Raw genomic sequence first — 25256 nt, 5'->3', positions numbered from 1 at the left:
CTGAGAGATAGCTCCAGAGTTATGGGAAATAGTCTGCATTTTCCAGGTTTCCAGTTGAATCTTTCTTATTTGAAGGCGGTGTGGTGCGGTGGAGTCAAGTTAGTGGAGGATCTTGGTCACAAGGGTGTTGCACGTAAAGCCCTTTCTCTCATATTCTCCGGTGATCAAATCAGCAGTGTCTTGGAGCTTGAATTCCAAGCATGCACAGTGTCATCCATCTACTGAACCTGGTTACAGAGTACAGTCATCATAGGTTGAACAGTTTCCCATTGGTTCTAAAAATTAGCTTTACTTGTTGGAGGTGAACTGGGGCATTGCGACGAGATTAAGGAAATTCATGATGCAGCCTTGTTTCGTGCCAGTCTTCACTGAGGCTTTCCCTGAGACTGTTGGTTGGTTTCACAGCTTTCATGCCATTGTGGAGCAAACATAAAATGGAGACGAATTTCTGTAGCGATCAAATTTGATGAAGATGTTCTACAGACCCTCCCAATTGCTGGAGTCAAAGGCTTTAGTGAGGGGCAGGTAAAGTGACTGGTGCTGCTCCTTGAATTTTTCTTGCAGTTGTCGCGCGGTGAAGATCATATCCAATGTCCCTCCAGATGGATGGAATCCACACTGCGACTCGGGTATCAGCTTCTCAGGAAACAGTTGAGAAGGGCCCTGGCAGTGAGTTTCTATGAGTCATACAGCAGTGTTACCAGTCGGATGTCTCCTATCTTGAAGATGATCATGATCACTGATGTCCCCTGATACAACCTCCTCTTCCCAGATGTGGATGATGAGATTGTGAATTTGTAACTGAAGCCCCTCACTGCCATGTTTACTGTGCTTGTTGCTATCAATGTGGTTTTGTCAGCACTGACACGACCAAATGCAATGGGTGAGCATTTGAGCCACCAGTTACCTGCAGCTTTAATTCTCCATCCCATTCCCACTCTAAACTCTCTGCCCCAACATGAGCTGAAGACCCATCATCTGTTTTCCAGCTGGGCACTTTACAGCCTTCCACACTCAACATCTACTGGCAATTAAGAAATTCTGCTTTTCCCATTTACACCATATCTAGACCTGACTTTCGTTTACACAGAACACAGAACAGTACAGCACAGGAACAGGCCCTTCGACCCACCGTGTCTGTGCTGACCGTGATGCCAATTTAAATTGCACATGTGCCTGCACATGGTCTATATCCTACCATTCCCTGCCTGTTCATGTGCCTGTCTTAATGCCTGTTAAATGTTGCTACAATATTCGCTTCCATCACTTTGCCTTGGCAGCGTGTTCCAGGCACCTACCAGTCACTGTGTAAAAAAAAACTTGCTCCACAAATCTCATTAAAACCTTCCCCTCTCTTCTTAAAGCTATGTCCTTGAGTATTTGACATTTCCATCCTGAGAAAAAAAGACTCTATCTACCTACCCTATCTATGCCTCTCATAATTTTTATATACTTCTATCAGGTCTCCCCTCAGCCTCCGCTGATCCAAATGCAAGTTTGCCCAACCTCTCCTTATAGCTAATACTGTCTAACCCTAGCAACATCCTGGTGAACCTCTTCTGCACCCTCTCCAAAGCTTCCACATCCTTCCTGTAATGTAGCAACTAGAAGTGCACACAGTATTCCAAAGGTAGCCTAACCAAAGTTTTATACAGCTATAACATTACTTCTGACTTTTATAATCCACACCCCAACCTATGAAGGAAAGCATGCCGTACACCACCTTTACCACCCTATCTACTTGTGTTGTCACTTTCAGGGAGCTATGGACTTGCACCCCAAGATCCCTCTGTACATCAATGCTCCTAAGGATCCTGCCATTTATTGTATACTTTCCTCTTACATTTGACGTTCCAAAGTGCAACACCTCACACTTATCTGAATTAAACTCCATCTGACATTTCTCTGCCCACATTCCCAGCTGGTCTATAACCTGCTGACTCCTTTGACAACCTTCCTCAGTAACCACAACTTAACCAATTTTTGTGTTGTCTGCAGAATTATTAATCAACCCAACAGTGGTCCCAGCACTGGTCACAGACCTCCAGTCAGAAAAACACCCCTCCACCATTACCCTCTGTCTTTTATGACCAACCCATTTTGAATCCTCACTGGATCCCATGTTCCTTAATCTTCTGGATCAGCCTACCATGAGGGAACGTCGAAAGCTTTACTAAAGTCCCATGTATACAATATCCACTAAGTTTGTAAGACATAATCTCCCCCTGCACAAAGCATTGCTGACTATCCCTAATAAGTCTATGCATTTCCAGAAGTGAGTAGGTCCAATCACCAAGAATCTTCTCCAATCATTTCCCTACCACTGATGTAAGACTGACTGGCCCAAAGTTTTCTGTTTTGTCTCTACTGTCCTCCTTAAATAGAGGAAAATCATTGACTATTCTCCAGTCCTCTGGGACCTCGCCTGTGACTAAGGAGGATACAAAGATTTCAGTCAAGGGCCCAGCAATCTTGTCTCTTTCCTCTCTCAATAACCTGGGATAGATCTCATCAAGCCCTGGGGACTTATCCACCTTAATATTCTTCAAGAGACCCAACACCTCCTCCTTGATACCAAGATGCCCTAGAATATCACTATACCCCTCACTGATCTCACTATCCTCTATTTCCTTGGTGAATGCCGATTAGTACCTTGCCTATTTTCCCTAGCTCCAGGTTTAAATTCCCTCCTTTATCCTTAAAGTGGTCCTACCCTCTCCCTAGTTACCCTCTTGTTTTTAATGTATATATAAAATGCTTTAGGATTATCTTTAATCCTACTTGCCAAGGACATTTCATGGCCCCTTTTAGCCCTCCTGATTATGTGTTGAACTCCTCTCCTTCCTCCTTTATATTCCCCAAGACCCCTGTCCAATTGCAGCTTCCTAAACTTTGCATATGCTTCCTTTTCCTTTTTGACTAAATTTGCAACATCTCTCACCATCCAAGATTCCCGAACCTTGTCATCCTTGTCACAGGAACCTGTTGGTCCTGAATTCTGACCAGCTGGCCTTTAAGCAACCCCCACGTGTCAGATGTTGATTTACCCAATTACAGCCACTCCCAATCTACTCTCCCCAGCTCCTGCGTAATAATGTTGTAATTAACCTTTCCCCAATTTAGCATTTTCCCCCAAAGTCCAGTCTTATCCTTATTGGTAACTAACTGAAGACTTGTGGAATTATGATCACTGTTCCCAAAATTCTCTCCCACTGAAACTCTGATTGCCTGGCCAGACTCATTTCTCAATACAAGGTCCAGTATGGCCCCTTTCTTGGTTGGATTATCTACATACTATGTCAGGAAACCCTCCTGGATGTACCTAAAAATTTCTGCCCCACCTAAGCCTCTGGCATTAAGGGAGCCCCAGTCAATATCGGGGAAATTAAAGTCACCCACCACAAGTACCCTGTGGATTTTACACCTTTCCATAATTCTGCCTACATATCTGTTCTATCTCTTACTGGCTATTTGCTTAAATGGAGACTCCCTATTTTTTAAACAGTCCCTGGTTCTAGATGCCCCCATGAGGAAACATCCTCTCTATACCCACCCTATCAAGACCCATCAAGATCTTGTTTGTTTCAATCAAGTCCCCTCTCACTTTTCTAAACTCCAGTAGACACACCTTAGCCCGTTCAACCTTTCGTAAGACAGCCAGCTCATTCAAGGTATTAAACTAGCAGATCTTCTGATAACTCTCCAATGCATTTCCACCTTTTCATTTTGCACCATCATCCCTTTAGCTGTTGCCTCTGCTGCCTGCTATTCCTATTTATTCTTTCTTCATTTTCCTCCTTTCCCTGGCTCTGCATTTGCATAAAATTTGTTTGACATTTGCCTGAGACAACTCTTACTTTCCACAGATGTTGCCTGACCTGAAGGTTTCCAGTGTTTCTATTTCTATGCCTCGGTCTCTGCCCAAGCTCCTTTTGCTCCTGTTTTTCTCCCTGTCAATAGCAACTTTCATTCTGCACAAGCCCCTTTCTCTAGGTCTCTGTTCCTTGTCTCTACGAAGCTCCAGAAGTGCTGATGTTCTGGGAGCTGGGAATTTGTAAATTGGTCACCCTAGAACTGTTTGTAGTCCTCAAACCATCCTCTTCCCTAATTGTTGGGAATGTGGTGATGGAAAAAATAATACTCTTCAAAGCCCTTTCTAACAGAGAATTTGTGTTTCAGGATGTCCTGTGGGATTTTTTGGAAAAGATTGCATCCAACTGTGCAAGTGTCAGAATGGAGCAGACTGTGACCATGCGACAGGAGGATGCAAGTGTCGAACAGGATTCTTCGGGAAACATTGCGAGCAGAGTGAGTGAGGCAGACACCAAAGGGGAAGTGTCCCATCAACACACACACATTCTGACTATATTATACATGGGGGATTGCATCATCCAGTTTCCCTGTGTCAGTATTAATCAACAGGGTTCAATTATGCAACACTTTCAGGGATACGAAACACCTGATGATAAAACTGCTGTGCATTTGTTTCCTGGCTTCAGGAAGTAAGTAGGGATTTTCTTGTAATTAAAATTCCACTGGATTTACTGGAACCTTAAGCCTTTGGCACTCCTGGCAGGAAACAAATGATGTGAAATTTCTCTGCATTCATTTCAATGGAGGGAACCTAAGGGGCTGGGTGTCTTAATCCCCGAATATATTTCTGGAGTTCAACAAGAGAACCAGTTATTAATGCAGGAAATCTTGGACTGGTAATGGTTTTCAGGGACAGGATAGGTCCTGAACCTTTCCAATTGTGTGACCCTGTTTCCTCACCAGCACCCAGACATGACCTCAGTGAATTGACATGGGACTACGTTTAAAAGTAGTTCTGCATATTTTCAGCACAAAGCCATACTACAGCAGAGTCACTCATCACACATGCAGAGATTGTGGCATAGACCCAGAATGGGATAAGCAAAGTTTAGTCATTACATCTGTTTTCCCCACGCCCATTCTAATTAATGTACAAACACCCTTCTGCAATTACGTACCCACCTGTCTCCATGAAATGTGTTGTCTGGTTGTAGCTGTGCAGTGAAGACTGGCCCTCTCTTTTTAACAGGATATCTTGAAATCCTGTCAATTATGTATGTTCTTTCACTGCAGAGCTTATTCATGTGGTGCACGTTGAGTTTGGATTTTCCCATGGTGGGGAAACCTCTCTCTATCACACTTTCGTCAGGCACCAGAAAGCAGTATCACGGAGTGGGTCTGCTGAAGTTGTTAGGCACACAATTTTATCCATTTTCTCACACATTAGGCTGGTTGGAAATTGAGTTATTAATGGACAAGGGGTGTTAAAGGAAATGGGATAAGATTCAACAGTGTATGTATTGATCCATTTTTTCTGTTATATTCTCATAGCCTCAAGGCAACACATAAACATTTGTTGAAGTTTTCTGCCTGCTAGATGACAGCAGTTATATACATAGATTAGTGTTTGATTAATTGTCAATCCTGCTTTTAAAGAACTCAGGAACGTTGATTTTCACTGGGTAATGCATTGCCAGACAGAATTGGAGCAGTTCTTTCAGAGCCAATCCACCAGCTGCTCCTCATCTCCCACCACTGTTGCTGCCAGCACATCAGCCATTTGTGGATGAGCATATATTGTAGGCAGGTATTGAGCTTGTGCTATGGGAAAGATTTTCGGTCATTTGCACCACAGCAGCCTAGGCTGTTGACTGTGCCTCTGCCTTCACTTTGGCAGTAGATAGACTGTGGACAACGTGGAAGCTTTTGGTTTTGATTACAGAATAATCAGCTTTACTGGTATAACCAGACAGGGAATTCCCAACTAATATAGCAAAGGTCTTGTAAATACGTCAACCTATTTACAAATGGCGTGTTTCACACTATCATGATTAAACTTCCCTATAATTTTGTCCGCTGTAAATTTAGGTTGTACGTAAATGTTTTAGTTTGGAGGCTTGGCCTTCAAAGCCTGAAATTAAAATTGAAAAACTGTCAGTGTTAATTTTGGACAGCAGCACAGTCTGAGTCAAATCAAGTGCTTAGTTACCTGTTGCCATATTTATGACATCAATGCAACTGGAATGAAGAGGAATCTTTGAGTCTTTCTAGGGTGTTTCAAAACTAGCTGTAATTTAAATGTTAGGAAGTAATTTACTATAATACAAATAGAAAAATAAGGAGATAATGGATGACAAAGGAGAACTGAACTCATTGAGAACTGAATTGTATCTGCAACCATTCCCTCCCACCCCCCACCTCCGTCCCATCCACCACCCAGTCCCAGTTCAGTTATCCAGTTTTTTCCCCCTCAAAACTACCTCTATTCACAAAATATATAATGCAGGACATGCTGCCATTCACAGCTTGGTCATATCATCCTGTTTGCTTACAATTTTTCCCTCACATACATCCCATGTATGCAGTTCTAGTCAACAATGTACAGAAAGGATGTGACAACATTGGAGAGGGTGCAGAGGAGAGTCACCAGGATGTAGTCTGGGATGGAGAATTTCAGTTATATGGAGAGGATGGATTTGTTCTCCCTGGAGCGGAGGAGGTTAAGAGGGGACAAGGGGAGGTTAAAGTACATCAAATTATGAGGGGTATCGATAGGGTAGACTGCAGGGAACTTTCCCCCATATCAGAGATATATAAATAAAAAAAAGAGGGCATTGATTCAGGGTAAGGGGGAAGAGATTCAGAAGAGATCTGGGGGGAATCTTCTTCACCCAGAGAGTGTGAGTATGTGGAATGCACTGCCCAAGAGAGTGGTTGAAGCATAGTTGTTCATAGCATTTAATAAGTCTCTGGATGAACACTTGAGTCACTTCAGTACAGAGGGGTAGGGCCAAGTGCTGGGAGGTGGGATTAGTGCACATGGGTGCCCACTGGTCAGCATGGTTGTGGTAGGCCGAATGGCAGAGTACAGGGTAAATGGCAAGGTACTTGGCAGTGTAGAGGAGCAGAGGGATCTGGGGGTTCATATTCACAGTTCACTGAAATTTGCCTCACAGGTGGATAGAGCAGTTGAGAAGGCCTATGGGATGTTAGCTTTCATAAATCGTGGGATTGAGTTTAAGAGCCGCGAAGTGATGATGCAGCTTTACAAAACTCTAGTTAGACCACACTTAGAGTACTGTGTTCAGTTCTGGTCGCTGCATTATAGGAAGGATGTGGAGGCGTTGGAGAGGGTGCAGAGGAGATTTACCAGGATGCTGCCTGGATTAGAGCGTATGGAATATGAGGAGAGGCTTAAGGTGCTAGGGCTTTATTCACTGGAAAGGAGGAGGATGAGGGGAGACATGATAGAGGTATATAAAATATTGAGAGGAATAGATAGAGTAGACAGCCAGCGCCTCCTTCCCAGGGCACCAGTGCTCAAGACGAGAGGGCATGGCTTTAAGGTTATGGGTGGGAGGTTCAGGGGAGATGTCGGGGGAGGTTTTTCACCCAGAGAGTGGTTGGTGCATGGAATGCACTACCTGGGGTGGTGGTGGAGGCAGATACATTGGACAGGTTCAAGAGTTTGTTGGATAGGCACATGGAGGAATGTGAGATAGAGGGATATGCGGGAGGAAAGGTTTAGATAGTGTGAGGGTGGTTTGATGGACGGCACAACATGGTGGGCCGAAGGGCCTGTTTTGTGCTGTATGGTTCTATGGCCCGTTTCCAGGCGGTACATTGTTTCGACTCGATGATGATTGCAAGGGGATTTTCTGTACGTTCCAGCCCTCAGTGTGCAGTGGTGGGTGGGCCTTAAACTGTCACCTTTCTCCTCAGAGACTTTTGGTGGCTGCATTGATCTTCAGTGTGTCCTGCAGCATGTAGTCTTGTCCGTTTGAATGTGCCACATTGGGCCATGGACAGTTTCTTGCACTAGAGGACCAAGTTTCAAGCAAACCAAAGTGGGCTGATAGCCATCAATCAGCAGTAGAGCCAAATATCAACCTGTGCCATGTAGCTGTGCAGGTTCATTTATACAACATGCTGTAACCTGAAGATGACATTTTGCTTGCCTACCTCTGCATAACAAGGGATTGACTAGTTTATAATTACATATTTCACTGGTAATGAGCAAGAAATCTATATAGGCAGTCTTTTTTATAAATGAGGACAGAGCATTTATAATGGAGAGGATTGATGGGGCAGGGACACAGGGGCAAGATTTTTAATAGGTTCTGGATAAATAGAATGTGCATTCTGGAAAGCTCAATAATGCATCCAGCTGTTCAATGCAATAATCTCCCTATACAGGAGAAACAAATGCACAAGTAGAACATTGTTTAAAGAACATTTCATAAACGCTAATTCAGATGCTCACTGTTTCAAATAGCCGTAAACCTTAATGTTACTGATTGACCTCAGGAGCTACCTAATTGCATCATTTCCCATTGTATTTCAGAGTGTCCTCCTGGTACATTTGGCTACAGCTGTCAACAGCTGTGTGAGTGTTTGAATAATGCTACCTGTGATCATGTGACTGGGACTTGCTATTGTACACCTGGATTCAAAGGCATTCGCTGTGACCAAGGTCTGTTGAAAACAGTTGTTAGTAGGATTACTGGCCAAAATCTGAATCTAGAGCATGAATCTTTGGGAAGTCTTGATCCAATTCATTGAGGATTTGCACGTGGCATTTAAGTAGGCCATGGTCGGTAATGTGGGGGGAACAAATCTTGTGTCTGTGCAACTACAGCTTCTGTTCTGTTGAAAGTATCATATCGGATGCCAGAATTTGCGAGTAATTTTGGTGAAAACTGCAAAAGGTTCTAGGTCAAAGTTTGGATGAACATCACAGAATAGCTTTTTGTTGTCTTGTTTTTACACCTTCCTCCTCTGAAAATAACGTTCACCACATACCAGGTGGTTCTAAGGTTCCTTCACCTAGAGAAACGACAAGCAGCAGTCCACATCTGGAATATTGTGTATAGATCTGGTCTTCCTGCCATAGAAAGTTGTGATAGAGGAAATATGGCAAAGGATATCGGGTTGATTCCTGGGATGCATGTTTGTCACATGAAGAGAGATTAAGCCGACTGGACCTGTAACTCTCTGGTGTTTCGAAGAATGAGAGGTGATCTCACTGAAGCATATAACATTTCTTCAGAGTTAATGCAAAGAGATATGTCCCCTGACCAGGGTGTCTAGAACCAGGGATCATAGGTTCAAAATAAGGGATTGGCCATTCAGGACTGAGATAAGAAGAAATTTCTTCATCCAGAAGATGTTGACTCTTTGGAATTCTCTACCCAAAAGGCTCCGGTGGCTCAAGCACTGAGTATGTTCAAGATAGAGATGGATAGATAGGAAGAGAATTGAGGGATGTAGGGTTAGTTGCAGGGAAGTGGGCTGAGGTGAAAGATCAACTATGGTCTTACTGAATGGCAGATCAGTCACAATGAGCCCATGACCTCCTGTTTGGGGAATGCTGGAGAGGTATGAGAAGGATATTGCGGTAGGGACACATGAAGGAAGGTTGTAGAGGTTTAAACACTGGCATGGACATGATGGGCTGAATGGCCAGTTTCCATGCTGTAAATTCTCTGTAAATCCATGTAATCTAGTATAATTATTACAACGTGTTCTTCATCTAATGAGTCTGTTCTCTCACGCAGCTGCCCTGATAATGGATGAACTGAACCCCTATACAAGAATCAGTCCAGCTCTAGCATCAGACAGGCACTCTGTTGGAGCCATTACTGGGATCATTATTCTTCTCCTGATTATAGTAATGCTGCTGACTCTGTTCTTCTGGTACAAATGGAAGCAGAAGGAGAAAGGGCACGACATGCCCAGTGTCTCCTACACCCCCGCCATGCGGATGACTAATACAGATTATTCCCTATCAGGTAAGGACAACTTCATTGTTACAGTGGGAGATTAAACTGCTCAACTTGTTTTTAAGGCTGAAGTTTCAGTGGAATATGCACCCTCTAATTTCTTAAAACTGCATCCATGTCAATCAATTAGTGTTTCACCAAGCTGGTTAGTGTGTGATGGCTCTGTTCTATACTGGCATAAGAATCTAGAAAGTAGACTGTCACTGTTTCACAGTATGTATCAAGTAATAGAGTGGGCATGGGGTGGGGGGAGGAGTGAGAGAGCCTGAGGCAGTGTGTCCAAGCTCAGTGCTGCCCTGGGTGATGGTGGTGGGAAGGCAGAGATTCAAGAAATCAACATGACCTGTGGCTCATCCACCAACAGCGTTTTCTAAATGTATATAGTTTTCATTATGTTGCAGTTTTCATCATCAGTAGATGAAGTGTTTGGGCTGTGAACTATGTGCTATGTAGAAATCATTCAGTTGAAAAATCATTAATTGTTTATGAATGGTGTTTTTTAATTATCCATTCTAGTTTTCTAGAGTAACTGTGAATTAGAGAGTCTGGTCTAAGGTATGAAGTGGGTAGGGAGGGTGGGAGAATGTTTAAGTCAGTGCCATTATGTTTCCTATCACAGAATTATTGCTGAGGTCATTGATCTTTGGAGGTAAAAGTCACCAACATCATTAACATTCTCATCTGTAATTCTCTGCATTGTTCTACTTCAGTATTATAGCAAAATAGAAATAATTCAGCCTGATATGGCGGGTCATGTGTGTGCCAACATTACTTCCTGTTCATGAGGCTGCTTGTAAGAGCCTTTTGAAATACCCAAAATATACAGTATCTTAGACCAGTCATCCTGTAACTCGCCTGGTTTATACAGTTAGGTATGTGACATGAGAACTATTGTTTAGTAATTTTACAGAAGAGTGATTGGGTGGTTTGATTCATTGATCAGATGGGATTAGTGGTAGTCCTTTATCCTACCATTGAAAACAGTAGCCAATCCCTTCCAGCTATTCACCCTGTTCTCTAATGCTGCATGTTTCATTGAGGGGCATGTTTGGGCATGTATTTCACATGGCATAGTCGATGTCTTAATGATATTTGGAATCAGATGTTTGAACCTAGCTGTGATCCTGGGTAGGTCTGAATTGTGAAAGGTGGAATTAAAGATGCATGTTGTATGAGTTGGAGTTGGCGACTGTTTGAACATGAAAATCTAAAACAAAAAAAAAACAGAAAATGTGGGAAACACTCAGCAGGTCAGGCAGAATCTTTGGGGAAAGAAATAAAGTTAATGTTTCAGGTCAAAGATCTGACCAAGGTTCTAACAAAGGGTCTTCAGCTCGAAACGCTGCCTCTGTTTCTCTCATTCATGGCTTTGTGTCGTGTCCATGGTGATACTCTCCTTAATTTCACAAAGACTTATTTCAAGTTTCACAAAGAAGTTGGTTTATTTTTGAACTGATGTAATTTTTGCAGTGACTTTGTGTAAGTGTTTCGCAGAGTCTCAAGAATTCCTTCAAATCTCAGATGTTCTTCCTGCAGACTTGCTGTGTCCTGGTGCATGTCAGTCTCTGCAATGTATTCCTGCATCTACTCTTGGCTCAGATTTGTTTTACTCGCACAACCAATGTTTTAACTTGGTGACATGCACTCAATATATTTTGTTTCTGCTTTTCATTTATGTATTATTTGAAAGTCTTCAGAGCATAATTGTGTCCACAGGGATTTTTTTGTAGAAGATACTAGAGATGACAATGATACTGGAAGATAGGGGATTACAATGATACTGGAAGTGATTAATCTCTCATTGATTTTCTTTTTCTATCTCTACTTCCTTTCTTATACTCCTTCCCTCTTTTCAGGCTCATCTTTTGAACTTGCTGCTTTTCCCACTGTATGTCCCTCTGCCTCGGTCTCTCTCTCTGTCTCTCTTTTAAATATATTTATATTTACTCCATGTGCATATATTTTGTGCTAACTTATCTTTCTTTAGATCCATCTCAGAGTACCAGCACCCTTCACTGTTTCACCAACCCTAGTTACCACACTCTCTCCCAGTGTGGCCGACTCACCCGTTTTATCAATAACCCAGATGGAGACTGTCACATTAAGGTATGTATCTGTACAATATTCCACTAAGTTGCAGTGGCCCTTATAGCACTCTGTCTTCTTGTGATCTAAAGCCACAAACACTGCAAACCTAGTTATAAAAATACTTTGGTAAAATTGGGCAAGCATTGAAAACAGTTTCAACTTTTTAAAGGATCTCTATCCACCTTTTGTTTGCAGCTGGCTGTTTTACTAATCTTTCTCCCAAAACTGACATCCAGTTGAGAGCTTTACATGAAATGCAACCAAAGGTGCTGTAGGGCCAAATTATGAAGGCAGCTTTGTTGCTGATCATTGTAGGTCAGTGCTGTAGCCTGACTTCCCTACAAGGCAGAGAGAACATTTGGGAATCCAGTCACTGAGCTGCATTCTCACAAGTGCTCAGAGAGGTGGAGCCAAGAGCGCATTGTCTAATCTCAAAACTACAGCTGATGCTGAGCGACCAGAGGAAAGTAGATTAAAAGAGCAATTTAGAGCCTCACATTTAAAAGAGAGTTGAGGGGTGGTTACCTTTCTCCAAACAGAAATGTTTACTTGTCCCAGCACTGATAAATCTCACCTGAGGCATAGATTAGGACATGAGTTCTTGGCATCACTGATCTAAGCAGTTACTGATCCAACGAGTTAGTGATACAAACTGTTAGTGATATAAGGCGACACAAGAGATTCTGCAGCTGCTGGAATCTGGAGCAACACAAAATGCTGGAGGAACTCAGCAGGTCAGGCAGCATCTGTGGAGGGAAATAAACAGTCGACATTTCAGGTCGAGGCCCTTCATCATGAATCCTGATGAAGCGTCTCAACCTGAAACGTCGACGGTTTATTTCCCTCCACAGATGATGCCTGACCAGCTGAGTTCCTCCAGCATAGTGATATGTGTTAGTGATCTAAGCTTTTAATATGTATTGTGTTGCTGTGACTGGGTGGGATTTCCACTGGCTCTGTTGTTTGACGTTGCTCCAGAAGAAAAAGCATTTCCTTCGATGTTACATCTTTTCAGGTAAGTAATAGATTCAGCAGTAAAGGTGTTACTGTGTCGGGAAGCTCTGTTACACAATGGCAGTGTTATATAGTTAAGACCTGGGCTCTCATTATGCCTGCACTGCCATGATGGAGATACCACTTTGGGGGAGAGAATCCAAGTTGTAAACTGGGAGCTGGAGGAAGGGAAATGATATCAAACAAAACGTGGTGCTGACTTGACCTTAACTGGCCATGAGCTTGGTACCTGGTCACACTGAAGCACCCAAGTGGCAGTGTTTAAAAAAAACATTTTAAAATTTGTAGAATCTGTTCCACGGTCAGAGTCAGAGTAGAGATCATTTGTCAGTCAATTACTTGTAATCATTTACTTGAACGCCAGAATGTTGTCCTGTCACACTGAGCTGGTGCATTCCATTGTGTAAAATGAGCTTTAATATTGAAGTGACAAGTCTGGCATGTGCTAAAAGTTGGCCCTTTTAACTAAATTTTAATCTTTTATTAAATCACAAACAGAGAAAAAAACAGCTTTTCTCAAGTCTCAAGAGTGTAGAGCTTTCTGGGCAAGAAGGCTGTAGACAAGATATCAACAACTCATTGCATCCTGAATGGCGATACTACAGTAACTTGAATGATTTAGGTCAGTAAGCTCTCAACATAGTTTTACCTTGAAATGTTTCAGGCTAAAATGGCAGCGGTAATATTACACATGAGCCTATCTTCACTGGTAGCAAGGTCACTCTTACTGTCCTATCCTGTCCCCTCTGTGGCTCTCACAGAATTACAGTGCTGACAAAGAAATGCACAACCTCTACTTCCTTTATTGATCAAATTACTGATGTGCCTTTATTGGGAAGCTATGGATCTCATAAAGGAGCTCCACATGACTATTGAGCTTGATGATAATTGATTAATGTACGAGAGCTATGGTATGAGGTTATGGGAGCCCCTCTTACCATGTTGCAATGCAGATGCAGGCAGCTGTGCAGTCTTACAATTTGCATCTGTAATGCAAGAAACCTGGACATGCAGACTACCGTCCACATTGCTCCGATATAAACCAACTCATGATCTCTGGGAATTGGCTGAGGCAGTTCAAGCTCACAGAATGTAGGTTGGGCAGAGTCTGGATCTCTGAAAAAAGGATGTATTTACTCTATGGGTAAACTCACCCTCCTTCCTTCCCCAGTCTATGGGGGAGAAAACCCATGGATCTATGCCATCCTAACAACGATGTTAGCCAAGTTGGATCTGGAACCCAGAGACCCTTACACCAGCATAACTTCCACCCATAATTCTGATGACCTGTCCAAAGGATGCACGGGTTGGGAGACTGTGTGGTGTCAATGATCCACATGAACTCATTGATATTTCTGGACACCTGAGGTTCCCTATGTGAGAATAATATTATGCAGTTGATGCCTGGATCCAACCAAAGCCACAGGTACAAACAGTGAATTATTATCAACGTCTTAGTGTAGTGTAACAATTTACCACACCGCAGCTCTGGATGATTGTGACTACTTGAAGTCAATTACCATCAAATTAGTTAGATTTGTAAATGTTAAATTTAATCCAAGTTCTCTCTCAGTCATTTCAGACACAAGATATTCACTCACCAATAAAACTTTTCACAATTTTAGGATCGTAAAAATGTGACTTAGAGAAACATGCTGATTATTTTGCACACAGCAAATTCCAATAAACCAGCAATAACACAAGGATTTGTTTAGTTATTGCTTGGACATAAGAACTTAAGAACTAGGAGCAGGAGTAGATGTGCTCTGATTCAATAAGACTGAGCCTCCACAGTCCTTGTGACTAGAGAATTCCAAAGATTCACAGCCTCTGGGTGAAGAAACTTCCTCCCATCTCTGTCCTGAATGGCTGACCCTGTATTTAGAGACAGTGACCGTGGTTCTAGACTCCCCAAAGGGAAAGATCATTCCTGTATCTGTCCTGTGAAGTGCGTAAGAAAGGGAAACTCTAGTTGCAGATATCTGGGACAACTCCGCTGCTCGTCTTTGCAATAATGCAGTGGGACATTTTGTAACCAGTCCTTAGTGTAGAAAAGATCTCAGTTTATCCTCTCATCTGGAAGGCAGCCTCCCCCTGTAAATACACAAGATCAGCTTGGAATCTGTGTTGTGTCTCAGAAAAAAACTCTGCTGCCTGGAGTCTCTGTTACTATGTCTTCACATTTCTATTGAATTGAAATACCATAACCCATTATCTCTCTCCACAGATGCTGCTTGCTCTGCTGTGTATGTAAGATCACAGAACCTAACGGCACAGGGAGGTAGCTGTGTCTGTGTCTGCACTTTTAAAGAGGATTCATTTCCACTGCTCAACATTTTCCCCATCGCCCTGTTATTCTTTTCAAACACATTCAGCTGCCTTTCCAACGTTTTCAGTTTTTAATACAGATTTCCATTTTTACAGTAAAGCAGATTCTGCTAACCCCACCAGCTGGCTCGGGTTTTAACTGAACTCCATGTTTATCTCACTGCAGCCACACTCTATCACTGTAACTCGGGCCGTGCTAAGGACCAGGTCTGACTCAGTTGCGATGCTTCCTGCACCATCCCGGCTCACCTTGATTCTGTGTCCTTGGGTGAAGTATCAGCAGCCTTTGGAATGGTACACAGTGAAAGAGGGCCTTCAGGAAGAGGAGGAGGGCACTGCAAAGTAAATCTCTAGGGCCAGTTTATGTTGGATTCTATGAATTAGCTCTTGGTATTTGCATTGGGAAATTGACCCTTCTCACCAGGAGCAGCTCCCTAGACCCACGGACAACTGGGCAGGAGGGAGCCTGATGATGTGAACAGCAGGAGACAAGTCATGCACCAAAGAAAACCTGACCAACAGTAGATGTGGTGAGATGTCTGTAACTCTTCCATTAACCAACTTATTCTCTTTCTTAGGCTTCCAGCCATTTCTGGAGCTTGGAGGGTGTTTCAGCCGGGTTACTATCACTGGCAAAGGAGCAGCTGGATGGGGTGGGAGCAGCTCTATCCCTGTCTCACTCTCTGCTCCACTCAGATATTACTTGTTAAGGTCACTTTCTGTAAATTTGAATGTTTACAGCTGTCACTCAGATGTTCTTGTTTAAGAGCTTTGCTTTGAAGAATGAATTGTTGCTGTTCTGCTGCAAGTCTTTGTGATGTGTGTTAGAAAAATGACCCGACAGATGTAACCTGGATCTTCCTGCCTCCTGTACTATCACGATGCACCATGGATGCCTCTCTCCACTGCTTCCCTCAACCTTGGATCCTTCATTGATTCTTCTTCTGCAGATGTATCTCTTCCACCCTTAGTGATGGTGGGAAGCCAGTAGAAATCTGGGCTGTAGTTGTGGCCAGGCTTACCAAACGATGAACCATGGGCTGGGCCATCCCAGGGATGTGGTTATCAAATGTAAACCTTGGAAGAATGACAGGAGGTGGTGTGAGTGCAGTCCCCACACCCCACCCCCACAAACACACAGCAGGCTGGGAGTGGAAGTCCAGCTGGTAGCTTCAATCATGCCATTGGCAGACCCTGTACAACAACTTGCATATAAGAAGTGCCTTTAACATAGTAAAATGTCCCAAGTGTCCACTGGTGAAGGTGCTCTCACAGTGCTGTTGAAGGAATCAGGATAGTGAGTAACATGAGGGGAACCTGTGGGTGTTGGTGTTCCTGTGTTTCAGCCAAGGTTATAATGGAGCCTGGAGCCAAGTTATTATAGAGAAACCCAAACCACCCATTAGTTAGCAAGTTATTATTAAGTGGCTCTTGCTCACTCTGTTGATGACACCATCCATCACTTCACTGATGATTTGGCAGTTAATTAGCTGAATTTGATTTGTCCTGCTATCTTTGAACAAATCTGGGTGATTTTCTAATTTTTGGGTGGATGTCAGTGTTGAAACTGCACTGAGATGGTTTGGTCTCAGGTGCATTGAAAATGGCAGGATGCAGGGTGAATGTTTCCCTGGCTAAGGAGTCTAGAATCAGGGTCCCTGTCAGAGGAAGGGTTCAGGACTGAGAAAAGGAGACATTTCTTTATGAGGGAGTTCTTCACCCCAGATGCTGTGGAGGCTCAGTTACTGGGGTCATTTAAACAGAGACCGACAGATTTCTGGGTATCAAAGGAATCAAGGGAGATGAGGACAGTGCTGGTATATGGTGCTGAGGTAGAAGATGAGCCGTCATCTTGATGGATGGCAGAGCAGACTTATAGAGCCGGATGGTCAACTCCTGCTCCTGTTTCTTATGTTTTAGTACTGCCCTAGTTAGTCAGGAAGTGAGAATTGAACTATGATTGTTTGGGGAGAATTATGTGAAACAGTGTGAGAAAGGGAGATAGGGTAGATTACAATGTTAAAGTGAGCAGTGGGCCACTGTTGAGAGTACTAGAGAGGCATGCAGTGTTATTGCACAGAGTATGATAGTTACACTTGAAACTGAATCACATCAGAAATGTTTTGTGTACTCTGGACTAGAAGTCAAGTCACATGTTCCAGATTAAGGGTTCTTGCTGAATTAATAAATGAAGATGATTACACTGCACAAGGTTGCTGGTGTAGTAGACAGTGCAGAAGGTTGTTGTAGGTTGCAACAGGATATAGACAGGATGCAGAGCTGGGCAGAGAAGTGGCAGATGGAGTTCAATCTGAAAAAGTGTGAAGTGATACACTTTGGAAGATCGAACTTGAGGGCAGAGTACATGGTTAATGACAGGATTCTGAGCAGTGTGGAGGAACATTGGGATCTTATGGTTCTAGTACATAGATCCGTCAAAGTTGCTGCGCAAGTTGATAGGGTGGTTAAAAAGGTGTATGGTGTACTGGCCTTCATTAGCTGGTGGATTGATTTCAAGAGCAGAGAGGTAATGTTGCAGCTCTATAAGACCCTGGTTAGACCACATCTGGAATATTGTGTTCATTTCTGGTCGCCACATTATAGGAAGGATGTGGAAGCTTTGGAGAGGGTGCAGAGATTTACAAGAATGCTGCCTTGATTGGACAACATGTCTTATGAGGAAAGGCTGAGCAAGTTACGGCTTTTCTTCTTGGAGAGATGGAGGATGAGAGTAGATTTGATAGAGATTATGAGAGACATAGACAGAGTGGACAGCCAGCATCTTTTTCCCAGGGCAGTAATGGCCAATACTAGAGGTCACCCATTTAAGGTGTGTGGAGGAAAGTTCAGGGAGGATGCCAGAGGTAGGTTTTTTACACAAAGAGTGGTGGGTGCTTGGAATGCACTGCTGGGGGTGTGGGGTGGTAGGGGCTGATACCATAGGGTCATTTAAGAGACTCCTAGGTAGCCACATGGATGAAAGAAAAATAGAGGCTTATGGGATGAGAGGTAGAGAGGGGGATAGCTAGAATGTGGATGAGGTTTATATAGGTCGGCACAGCATTATGGGCTGAAGGGCCTGTGCTGTACTGTTCTGTGTTCTAATGTACTGAAGGTGTCCTGAAGTTTCGTAGCTTTCTAGTTTTGTAGAGGTTTTTGCTTTCTCAAAGGAAAATGGGATCCCTAATTTACTTTTTTGTTCTTTTTACAGATTATGTGAAGGGTTCAGTCTGCAGTTCCAGCACGTGTTCACTAAATAGCAGTGAGAACCCTTATGCTACCATTAAAGACCCACCAGTGCTGACCTGCAAACATTCTGAAAGCAGCTACGTAGAGATGAAGTCCCCTGTCCACAGAGACCCTCCCTACACGGAGAGTGACACCTCCAAAAACAGAAACATCTACGAAGTTGGCAAGTGCTTATCAGGAATCTCCCAATATTTTTATAAAAATACTTCAGATGTTGAATTTATACTGCACAGCACGCCATAATTCTAAGAAATGGTTAAATAACAATCAGACTTTATTTCCCATGTTTATTTCCACTGCCTTCATTCCAATGCCAACACCCTCACTCATTTACCTCACCATCCAGCAGACCCTGCCCTCAGTCTCTGCACTCCTGCTTCATGTGAATTTTTACAGATCGGGATTTTGTTTTGAAGTCTTGACCCAGATTAGTTCCTTGATTGTCTCATCCCTGGTTGAGTTCAGTACCCATGCCATGATACCAACAGAGATAAAACCTGGTGCTGAACACACCCTTGGATCAACTTTCCTGATCATTCTCCAGTGACTTTCTCATGTAAAAATATCACGAAAGTGAAGCAGGGTCTCATTCACTTCTTGGCTCTCTGAATCTATTCTGATGCCCAATTTTTACCCCAGTGTGGGGGAATGTCGAATGCACATGATTGATCATCAGGGTGACAAGGATGCAGCAGTGGCTCTGACCTTTTGCACTCATTGCAGCAGTCAGCCCGGAGAGCTGAGCAAGAATCTCAGGCTATAGGGATGCATGGCCTCCTTCCTACTTCTCCTGGTTTGAGGTGGCTGTTGAGTCAGCACCTTAATAAGCTGGGCGAGCAAAAAGTCAGTTTGAATATTTGCCTGTCTAAGAATCTGTGGAAGTTTAGTCAAGGACAGATTCTTAAAACCAATCTATTTGAATGATCAAGTGATGTAAGTGGAGATATGTTGGGGTCTTAAGTTGAAGAGGACAGGCAGCCTCTCTCTGATCTGTGCAATTGCTCGTAATGAATTGCTAGTTAATAGCATGGGTCTGGGTACAGAGAAGTCATGATTGTTATTCTTGTTGACCAGTTTCTCATAGTTTAGAGTTAACAAAACCAAAAGAGTCAGTATGTAACAAGCTTTTTTTGTTTCCCCTCTCTAGAGCCAACTGTAAGTGTGGTCCAAGGCGGCCAGGCATTTACCCCAAGCTGCAGCCAGAACCCATATGACCTCCCGAAGAACAGCCACATCCCAAGTCACTATGACTTGCTCCCAGTGAGGCACAGCCCAGTACACATCTCTGGGGACAAACAACACCAGCCAGTCAAAGAATGACTCAGCTCACATAACATTAGAGTCTGTTGCTTGCGAGAAGTGGTGGCAAAGACAATCCTTTTGCCCTAAAATATGCTGAAATTCTAAGATGACTTGAAAATAAACTGATCATGAACTTAACATGGACATTGCCTACTGGCACTGTCAGCCTCGTGGGACTTTCTGCATGTATTTAAGGAAGGATATTTAATTTAATCAAATGAGAAAGCTTAAGTCCAGACCCAGAAATTGACTTTTTTTCCTGAAGTATCAGCTGGTACAGGGTTAAACTAACACTGGTGTCAGGGAAATGATTAAAATCGACAGCAACTAAGTGCAACATTGGAAGTACAATTTCATTATTGGTGGAAGTTAAGAACAAAATTTGGCAAACATTGCTTTGACTTTAAATTTTTTTAAAGGTTTTATTGTCAGATAATTCTAATGATATTGAATTAATGCCATCGTTTAAGAGGATTAGTATTGGGTGGCCACAGCTTAAGTGACCACTATGGTTCTCTACTTTAAACCCATGTAATGTGTAGTTTTGGTAGGGTGTTCCCTAAAGGACTGCATGAAATGTGTGCAAGGTCAAATCATTTATTAAGATACTTAAGAAGAAATGAATGAGATGGTTCCTCCTGTATTTTACATGTTCAAAGTGTCATGAATTGATCTTGAACTGGATTTCATTGTAAGGGAGAAGTAGTGTCTTGGAGTCTTTGAGGTCTGAAAATTCAGGAGAGTTAAATTTAAATTTCAGACCTTACTAACATTCATGTTTGGCTGTCCCACGAGGATGAATTTGCCTGTCAGGTTTGTCTGTGACCTGTACTGAGATCACACTGTCTGATAACTTAACCGAGGAACAGAATAGATATTGTGCTGAAACAAACATCACACACAAAGGAAGTCCCGAGGAGGTGTGGTGCCAATCTTATCACAGTACTAAAGGCATCTGCTCTTAATAAACATAAGGAATATAAAATTGGTTTTGACACTAATGAATAATCTCTGGAAGAATTGCAATGGAGGTCACAAAATTCACTGGCAACAGTGTATAGGAACAGTTACAAGCTCCACAATAAATTGTGTTTCCAATCACACATCTGGGGCAGCAAGAACAGAGTCTCAGAGACAGGTGAGATGCTTTGTCCAAAGCCACCATTCTGTTTCCCATCCTGGGTGGTTTCAGTGCCACTGCCAGGAAGCTGACCAGCCTCTTTGCCAAGGATGTTTCTTGGTGCACAGATTGTTTGTGTGTGTGTGAGAGTGAGTGAGGAGAACAAGGTGAAGGAAGAGGTACAATTAAACAGTAATGAGAGTAAATTGAGTGTTTTGTAAAGTAGTCATAACATCAACTCAGTCTTTGTAGATATTGAAGAGATTGAGACAGCTGTGGTACCAACACAGAAGCTGCTGCACCATCAAAATTCTTTGGGAAGGAACTTTGCTTAGAACAATAAAATGCGATCATTTTATATTTAAAAAGATCTTCAGATTGACACTGACATTAATAGTATATTATTCAGGTTGAATCACGTTAACATGGAGTATGATTGAGATTCTTCAGTTGGAGGTCCATAACTAATAAAAAAAAGGAATGTTTTCAATCAATGAGGAAAAACAGATTTCATGCTATCTGATTGTATGGTTACAATATTACAAGATGGTAACAGTTCATGGGTCCTTGAAACAGATTGCTCATCTAAAATATTCAGAGTATACATGCATGGTTTGTGTTTTTATAAGTTAGTGATTATTTTGCTATTGTCTGGCTTTGCATTTCTGTAATTGAACTGCAAACCAATACAGCAGTACCAAGGTTTGGAGAGTAGTGATACCATTTTTAATTTCAGTGCTTCCACAGTTTTGTTTACACTGTTTATTGTATGGGGTTTACTGAAACTAAAACATTCCCAATAAATGTTGGCCTGGGTTTGGTAGTGCTAGAGTATGTGACACAATTGATTTTTTTACATTATCTGCCACGTGAAATATTCTTCCCCTTACCGTCACATTAGAGGCAGTTTTGATAGCTGGGTGCAAGAAACAGGTAAATTAACTTAACAAGAGAAAAAAACTGAAAAAGTTTCAAAACAGAAAATTGGTTAGTTGTAGCCATGACCAGATAAGGCAAGGGAAAACCAGGAATAATGGGAAATTTAGCTGAATACAAGTGACGGAAAGCCACTAGTGGGGAAATTGGCAGATGGAATTAATAAAACTTTAGACTGAGCTACAATGATTATTACAGCACTGAGAGGAATTCTGTTGTTACAAGATAATTAAATGTCATTCACCAGCTTCATTAATCTAAAAGTGAGCAGCAACTTCCATGTTAACTTTTTTTTCACCACTGCGATAGTGTTTCGGATTAGTTTCATTGTCAAGTGGAAACAAACTTAGGGTCTTAAAACTTTACATAAGACCCTAGTTTTTGAGTTGAGAGTAACTTAATGTTTTAAGTTTGTGATCAGATTTTTCACCACAAAATGATGGGAAAAAAAACTAGGACAAAATCAAAACAATTGTTGCTGTCAATTAATTCCTCTGAAGTCCTGGAATAAAGTTGGTGGGGGGAAACCAAAGTCACAGGATTAAATAGAGGTAATCACTCATCATCAAATAAATGGTTGTCGAGACCAAGGAATTGTTACCTGCACAAATGGGTAATTGATTAGTTGATGAATATTAATTTCATTAGTGGTCAGGAGAAATTATGCAGTTATTGTCCAGGAGTGGGATGGATGCAGGATCACTGTAGAAAGGAGGTGGTGTACAGCTGGGGCAGTCACCAGACCCTTACAGTTTCCTGTTCAATATTTTATAGTAGCATACAATTTCTGAATTAGAAAAGGAGCAGTGATCATGGGGTTAAAGTAGCTTATGTTTAATGGATAGCTGGCAGCAATGCCAGATGTTGAACAAAATTAAATCATAAGAACAAGAAAGAAGTAGGGTTTAGCAGTGTAAAAGGAGTAGGGTTTAGTTGTGTAAGAAAGCAGTTAATATTTGTTTAAGAAGCAGTCGGTGAAAGTTCCATGTGAGGTTTCCGGTCTCTTCAGATCACTGTTGTGCATCTTGAGGAAGCTTTTGTTCTGGCAGATCCTGCCAGTAATTTGATGTTCAAGAATTAACAATCCTGTTCTTTTACCATTTAAAATTGAGGAGCATCCTGCAACTTTTTTTAGTAGGTTATATGCCCTATGTATAGAAGTGTGAAAAGATCATCTATAAATTTGAACAGCTTTAAACATACTACTCTTTGAGATAGCTTTTAACTTTTGACTGAATGCTTCACATTATTTCCCTTTAGTGAAAACATCCATATACAGGTCAGTGGCACTGGCTCCATGAACAGTATGGATGGCACCACAATTACAGGCAATTCTCCATTTTTTAAGAACCACTTTGTCATACATTTGCTGTTGTTACATTAAAAATAAATGTTACTTTCACCAGAATTATATTTTATGCCTTTTAATTTGTAATTACTTTATTCTTTGGGACAGTGATCAATGTGAAGGGCATCAAGGTTTGGAGAGTAGTGATACCATATTTAATTTCAATGCTTCCATAGTTTTGTTTACACTGTTTATTGTATGGGTGAGTGAGGACGGTCAATTCTATTCAGGCAGCCTTCTGATAGTTGTTGCATTGTCCACAATTTCCACTAAATATGGGGATCACCTGTAGGCTAGTCAGCTGGATATAAAATTGGCTTGATAATAGGATTCAGATGGTGGAAGTGGAGGGTTGTTTTTCCAAGATTGGAAGCCTGTGACCAGCAGTGTGCTGCAGAGATCAGTGCTGGGTGCATCATCTATAGGAACCATTTGGATGAGAATGTAATTGGCATGGTCAGTAAGTTTGCAGATGACAGCAAAATTGATGGTATAGTGGACAACAAAGATGGTTATCTAAGATTGCAGCAGGATCTCGCTCAACTGGGAAAGAGTGCAAGGAATGGTAGATGGAATTTAACTCAGTGTTGCATTTGGGTAGTTAAACCAGGGTAGGGCTTGCACAGTAAATGGCAGGGCCCGAGAGTGTTGTAGACCAGAGATCTAGGGGTTGAAGCACATAGATCCCTGAAAGCAGTGATACACATAGACAGGGTGGTGAAGGCAGCATATGGCACACTTGCCTTCATCAGCTAGGGCACTGAGTACAAGACTTGAGATGTCATGTTACTGCTGTACTAGACATTGATGAGATCACACTTGGAGTATTGTCTGCAGTTCTGATCACCCACAAGGATGTTGTTAAATGAGAAAGGGTGCGAAAAAGATTCATGAGGACGTTACCAGGACTAGACTTCTTGAGTTACAAGGAGAGACTGGATAGGCTGGGGCTTTTCTGTCCTGGAGCATAGGACACTGAGGGGTGACATAGAGGTATATTAAATCATGATGGTCCCTCTGCACACCCCCCACCCCTCCCCCTCCCCCCAAAGTGCAGGGGAGTCTAAAATATGAAGCCATAGATTTAAGGTGACATGGGAAAAAAAATGTCAAGAAATGGCTCCTCCCCCCCCCCCCCCCCCCATAGATGGGGATGGCGATGCATACATAGAACGAGCTGCCAGAGGCAGGTACAATCACAATGCTTAAAGACATTTGGACAGGTTCCTGGTATAGAGGCCAAACACAAGCAAATGGGGACTATCTGAGCTAGGCAACTTGGTGAGAAGGGATGAGATGGGCCAAAAGGCCTGCTTCTGTGCTGTATAATTCTGTGACTATAAGAGATGTACAAAATTATGAGGGTGATAGATAGCAGTCTAAAACTAATCTACTAGATAGCCTAACAGAAAAAGGCATAGGCTTAGGGTGAAGGGCAAGAGATTGACAGGGGATTGGAGGAAGAATTTTCTTCTGCCCAAGTGTTTCAGTACAAGCATTTAAATCACCAAGGCATAGAAAACTATGGACTAAATGCTGATAAGTAGGATCACTATACAGTAGATAGGCACTTGATAGTCAGTAGGGTTATGTTGGGCCAAAGGGCCCATTTCTGTGCTGTGTGAGCATGACATTGCCTGGACCAGAGATTGCTACAGAGGAAAAAACAACTAGATTGGGATTATTTTAGAGCAAAAAATGAAGCAAGAACTAATTGAAGCATTATTAACAAATTATGGAGAGCTATAGACAAGGTAAACAGGAAGGAAAATAACAGGACACAAAGTTAAACTAATTGGTAGGATTAAAGTTGAGGAGAAAACTTGTTACTCAGATGTGGGGGGGATCTGGCACTCTGCCCAGATGAAATGAAGGCAGAAACCCTCACTGCATTTAAAATGTACCTACCTTGAGCTCTTGAATTGTAACCCTCAGCTAAGGACCAAGATCTGGGGAATGGTAGTAACCCAAATAATCCCAAATTTATGGCATGCACCTTTGCCATAAATTTCTATGATTTAATAACCATGTGATCTGTCCATCAACTCCTAAAAAA

The 25256-nt window shown here is 42.3% G+C and overlaps 1 protein-coding gene across 1 annotated transcript in view; it reads left to right on the top strand.

Moving 5' to 3' along the window:
- Positions 1–24087, top strand: part of megf11 (multiple EGF-like-domains 11) — a 346912-nt gene extending 322825 nt beyond the window's left edge. The window contains exons 19-25 of the mRNA XM_052040236.1: positions 4180–4308; positions 8378–8506; positions 9591–9824; positions 11803–11921; positions 13416–13539; positions 18457–18657; positions 19642–24087. Of these exons, the coding sequence (XP_051896196.1) occupies positions 4180–4308; positions 8378–8506; positions 9591–9824; positions 11803–11921; positions 13416–13539; positions 18457–18657; positions 19642–19814 (1109 nt within the window). The 3' untranslated portion in view covers positions 19815–24087. The remainder of the gene's footprint in view (positions 1–4179; positions 4309–8377; positions 8507–9590; positions 9825–11802; positions 11922–13415; positions 13540–18456; positions 18658–19641) is intronic.
- The last annotated feature ends 1169 nt before the right edge of the window (positions 24088–25256 follow it).

Source organism: Pristis pectinata, chromosome 28, assembly GCF_009764475.1.
Source record: "Pristis pectinata isolate sPriPec2 chromosome 28, sPriPec2.1.pri, whole genome shotgun sequence".
NCBI lineage: Eukaryota > Metazoa > Chordata > Chondrichthyes > Rhinopristiformes > Pristidae > Pristis > Pristis pectinata.
The sequence above is the reverse complement of the archived record's forward strand: the minus strand, read 5'-3'. Positions and strand labels throughout refer to the sequence as shown.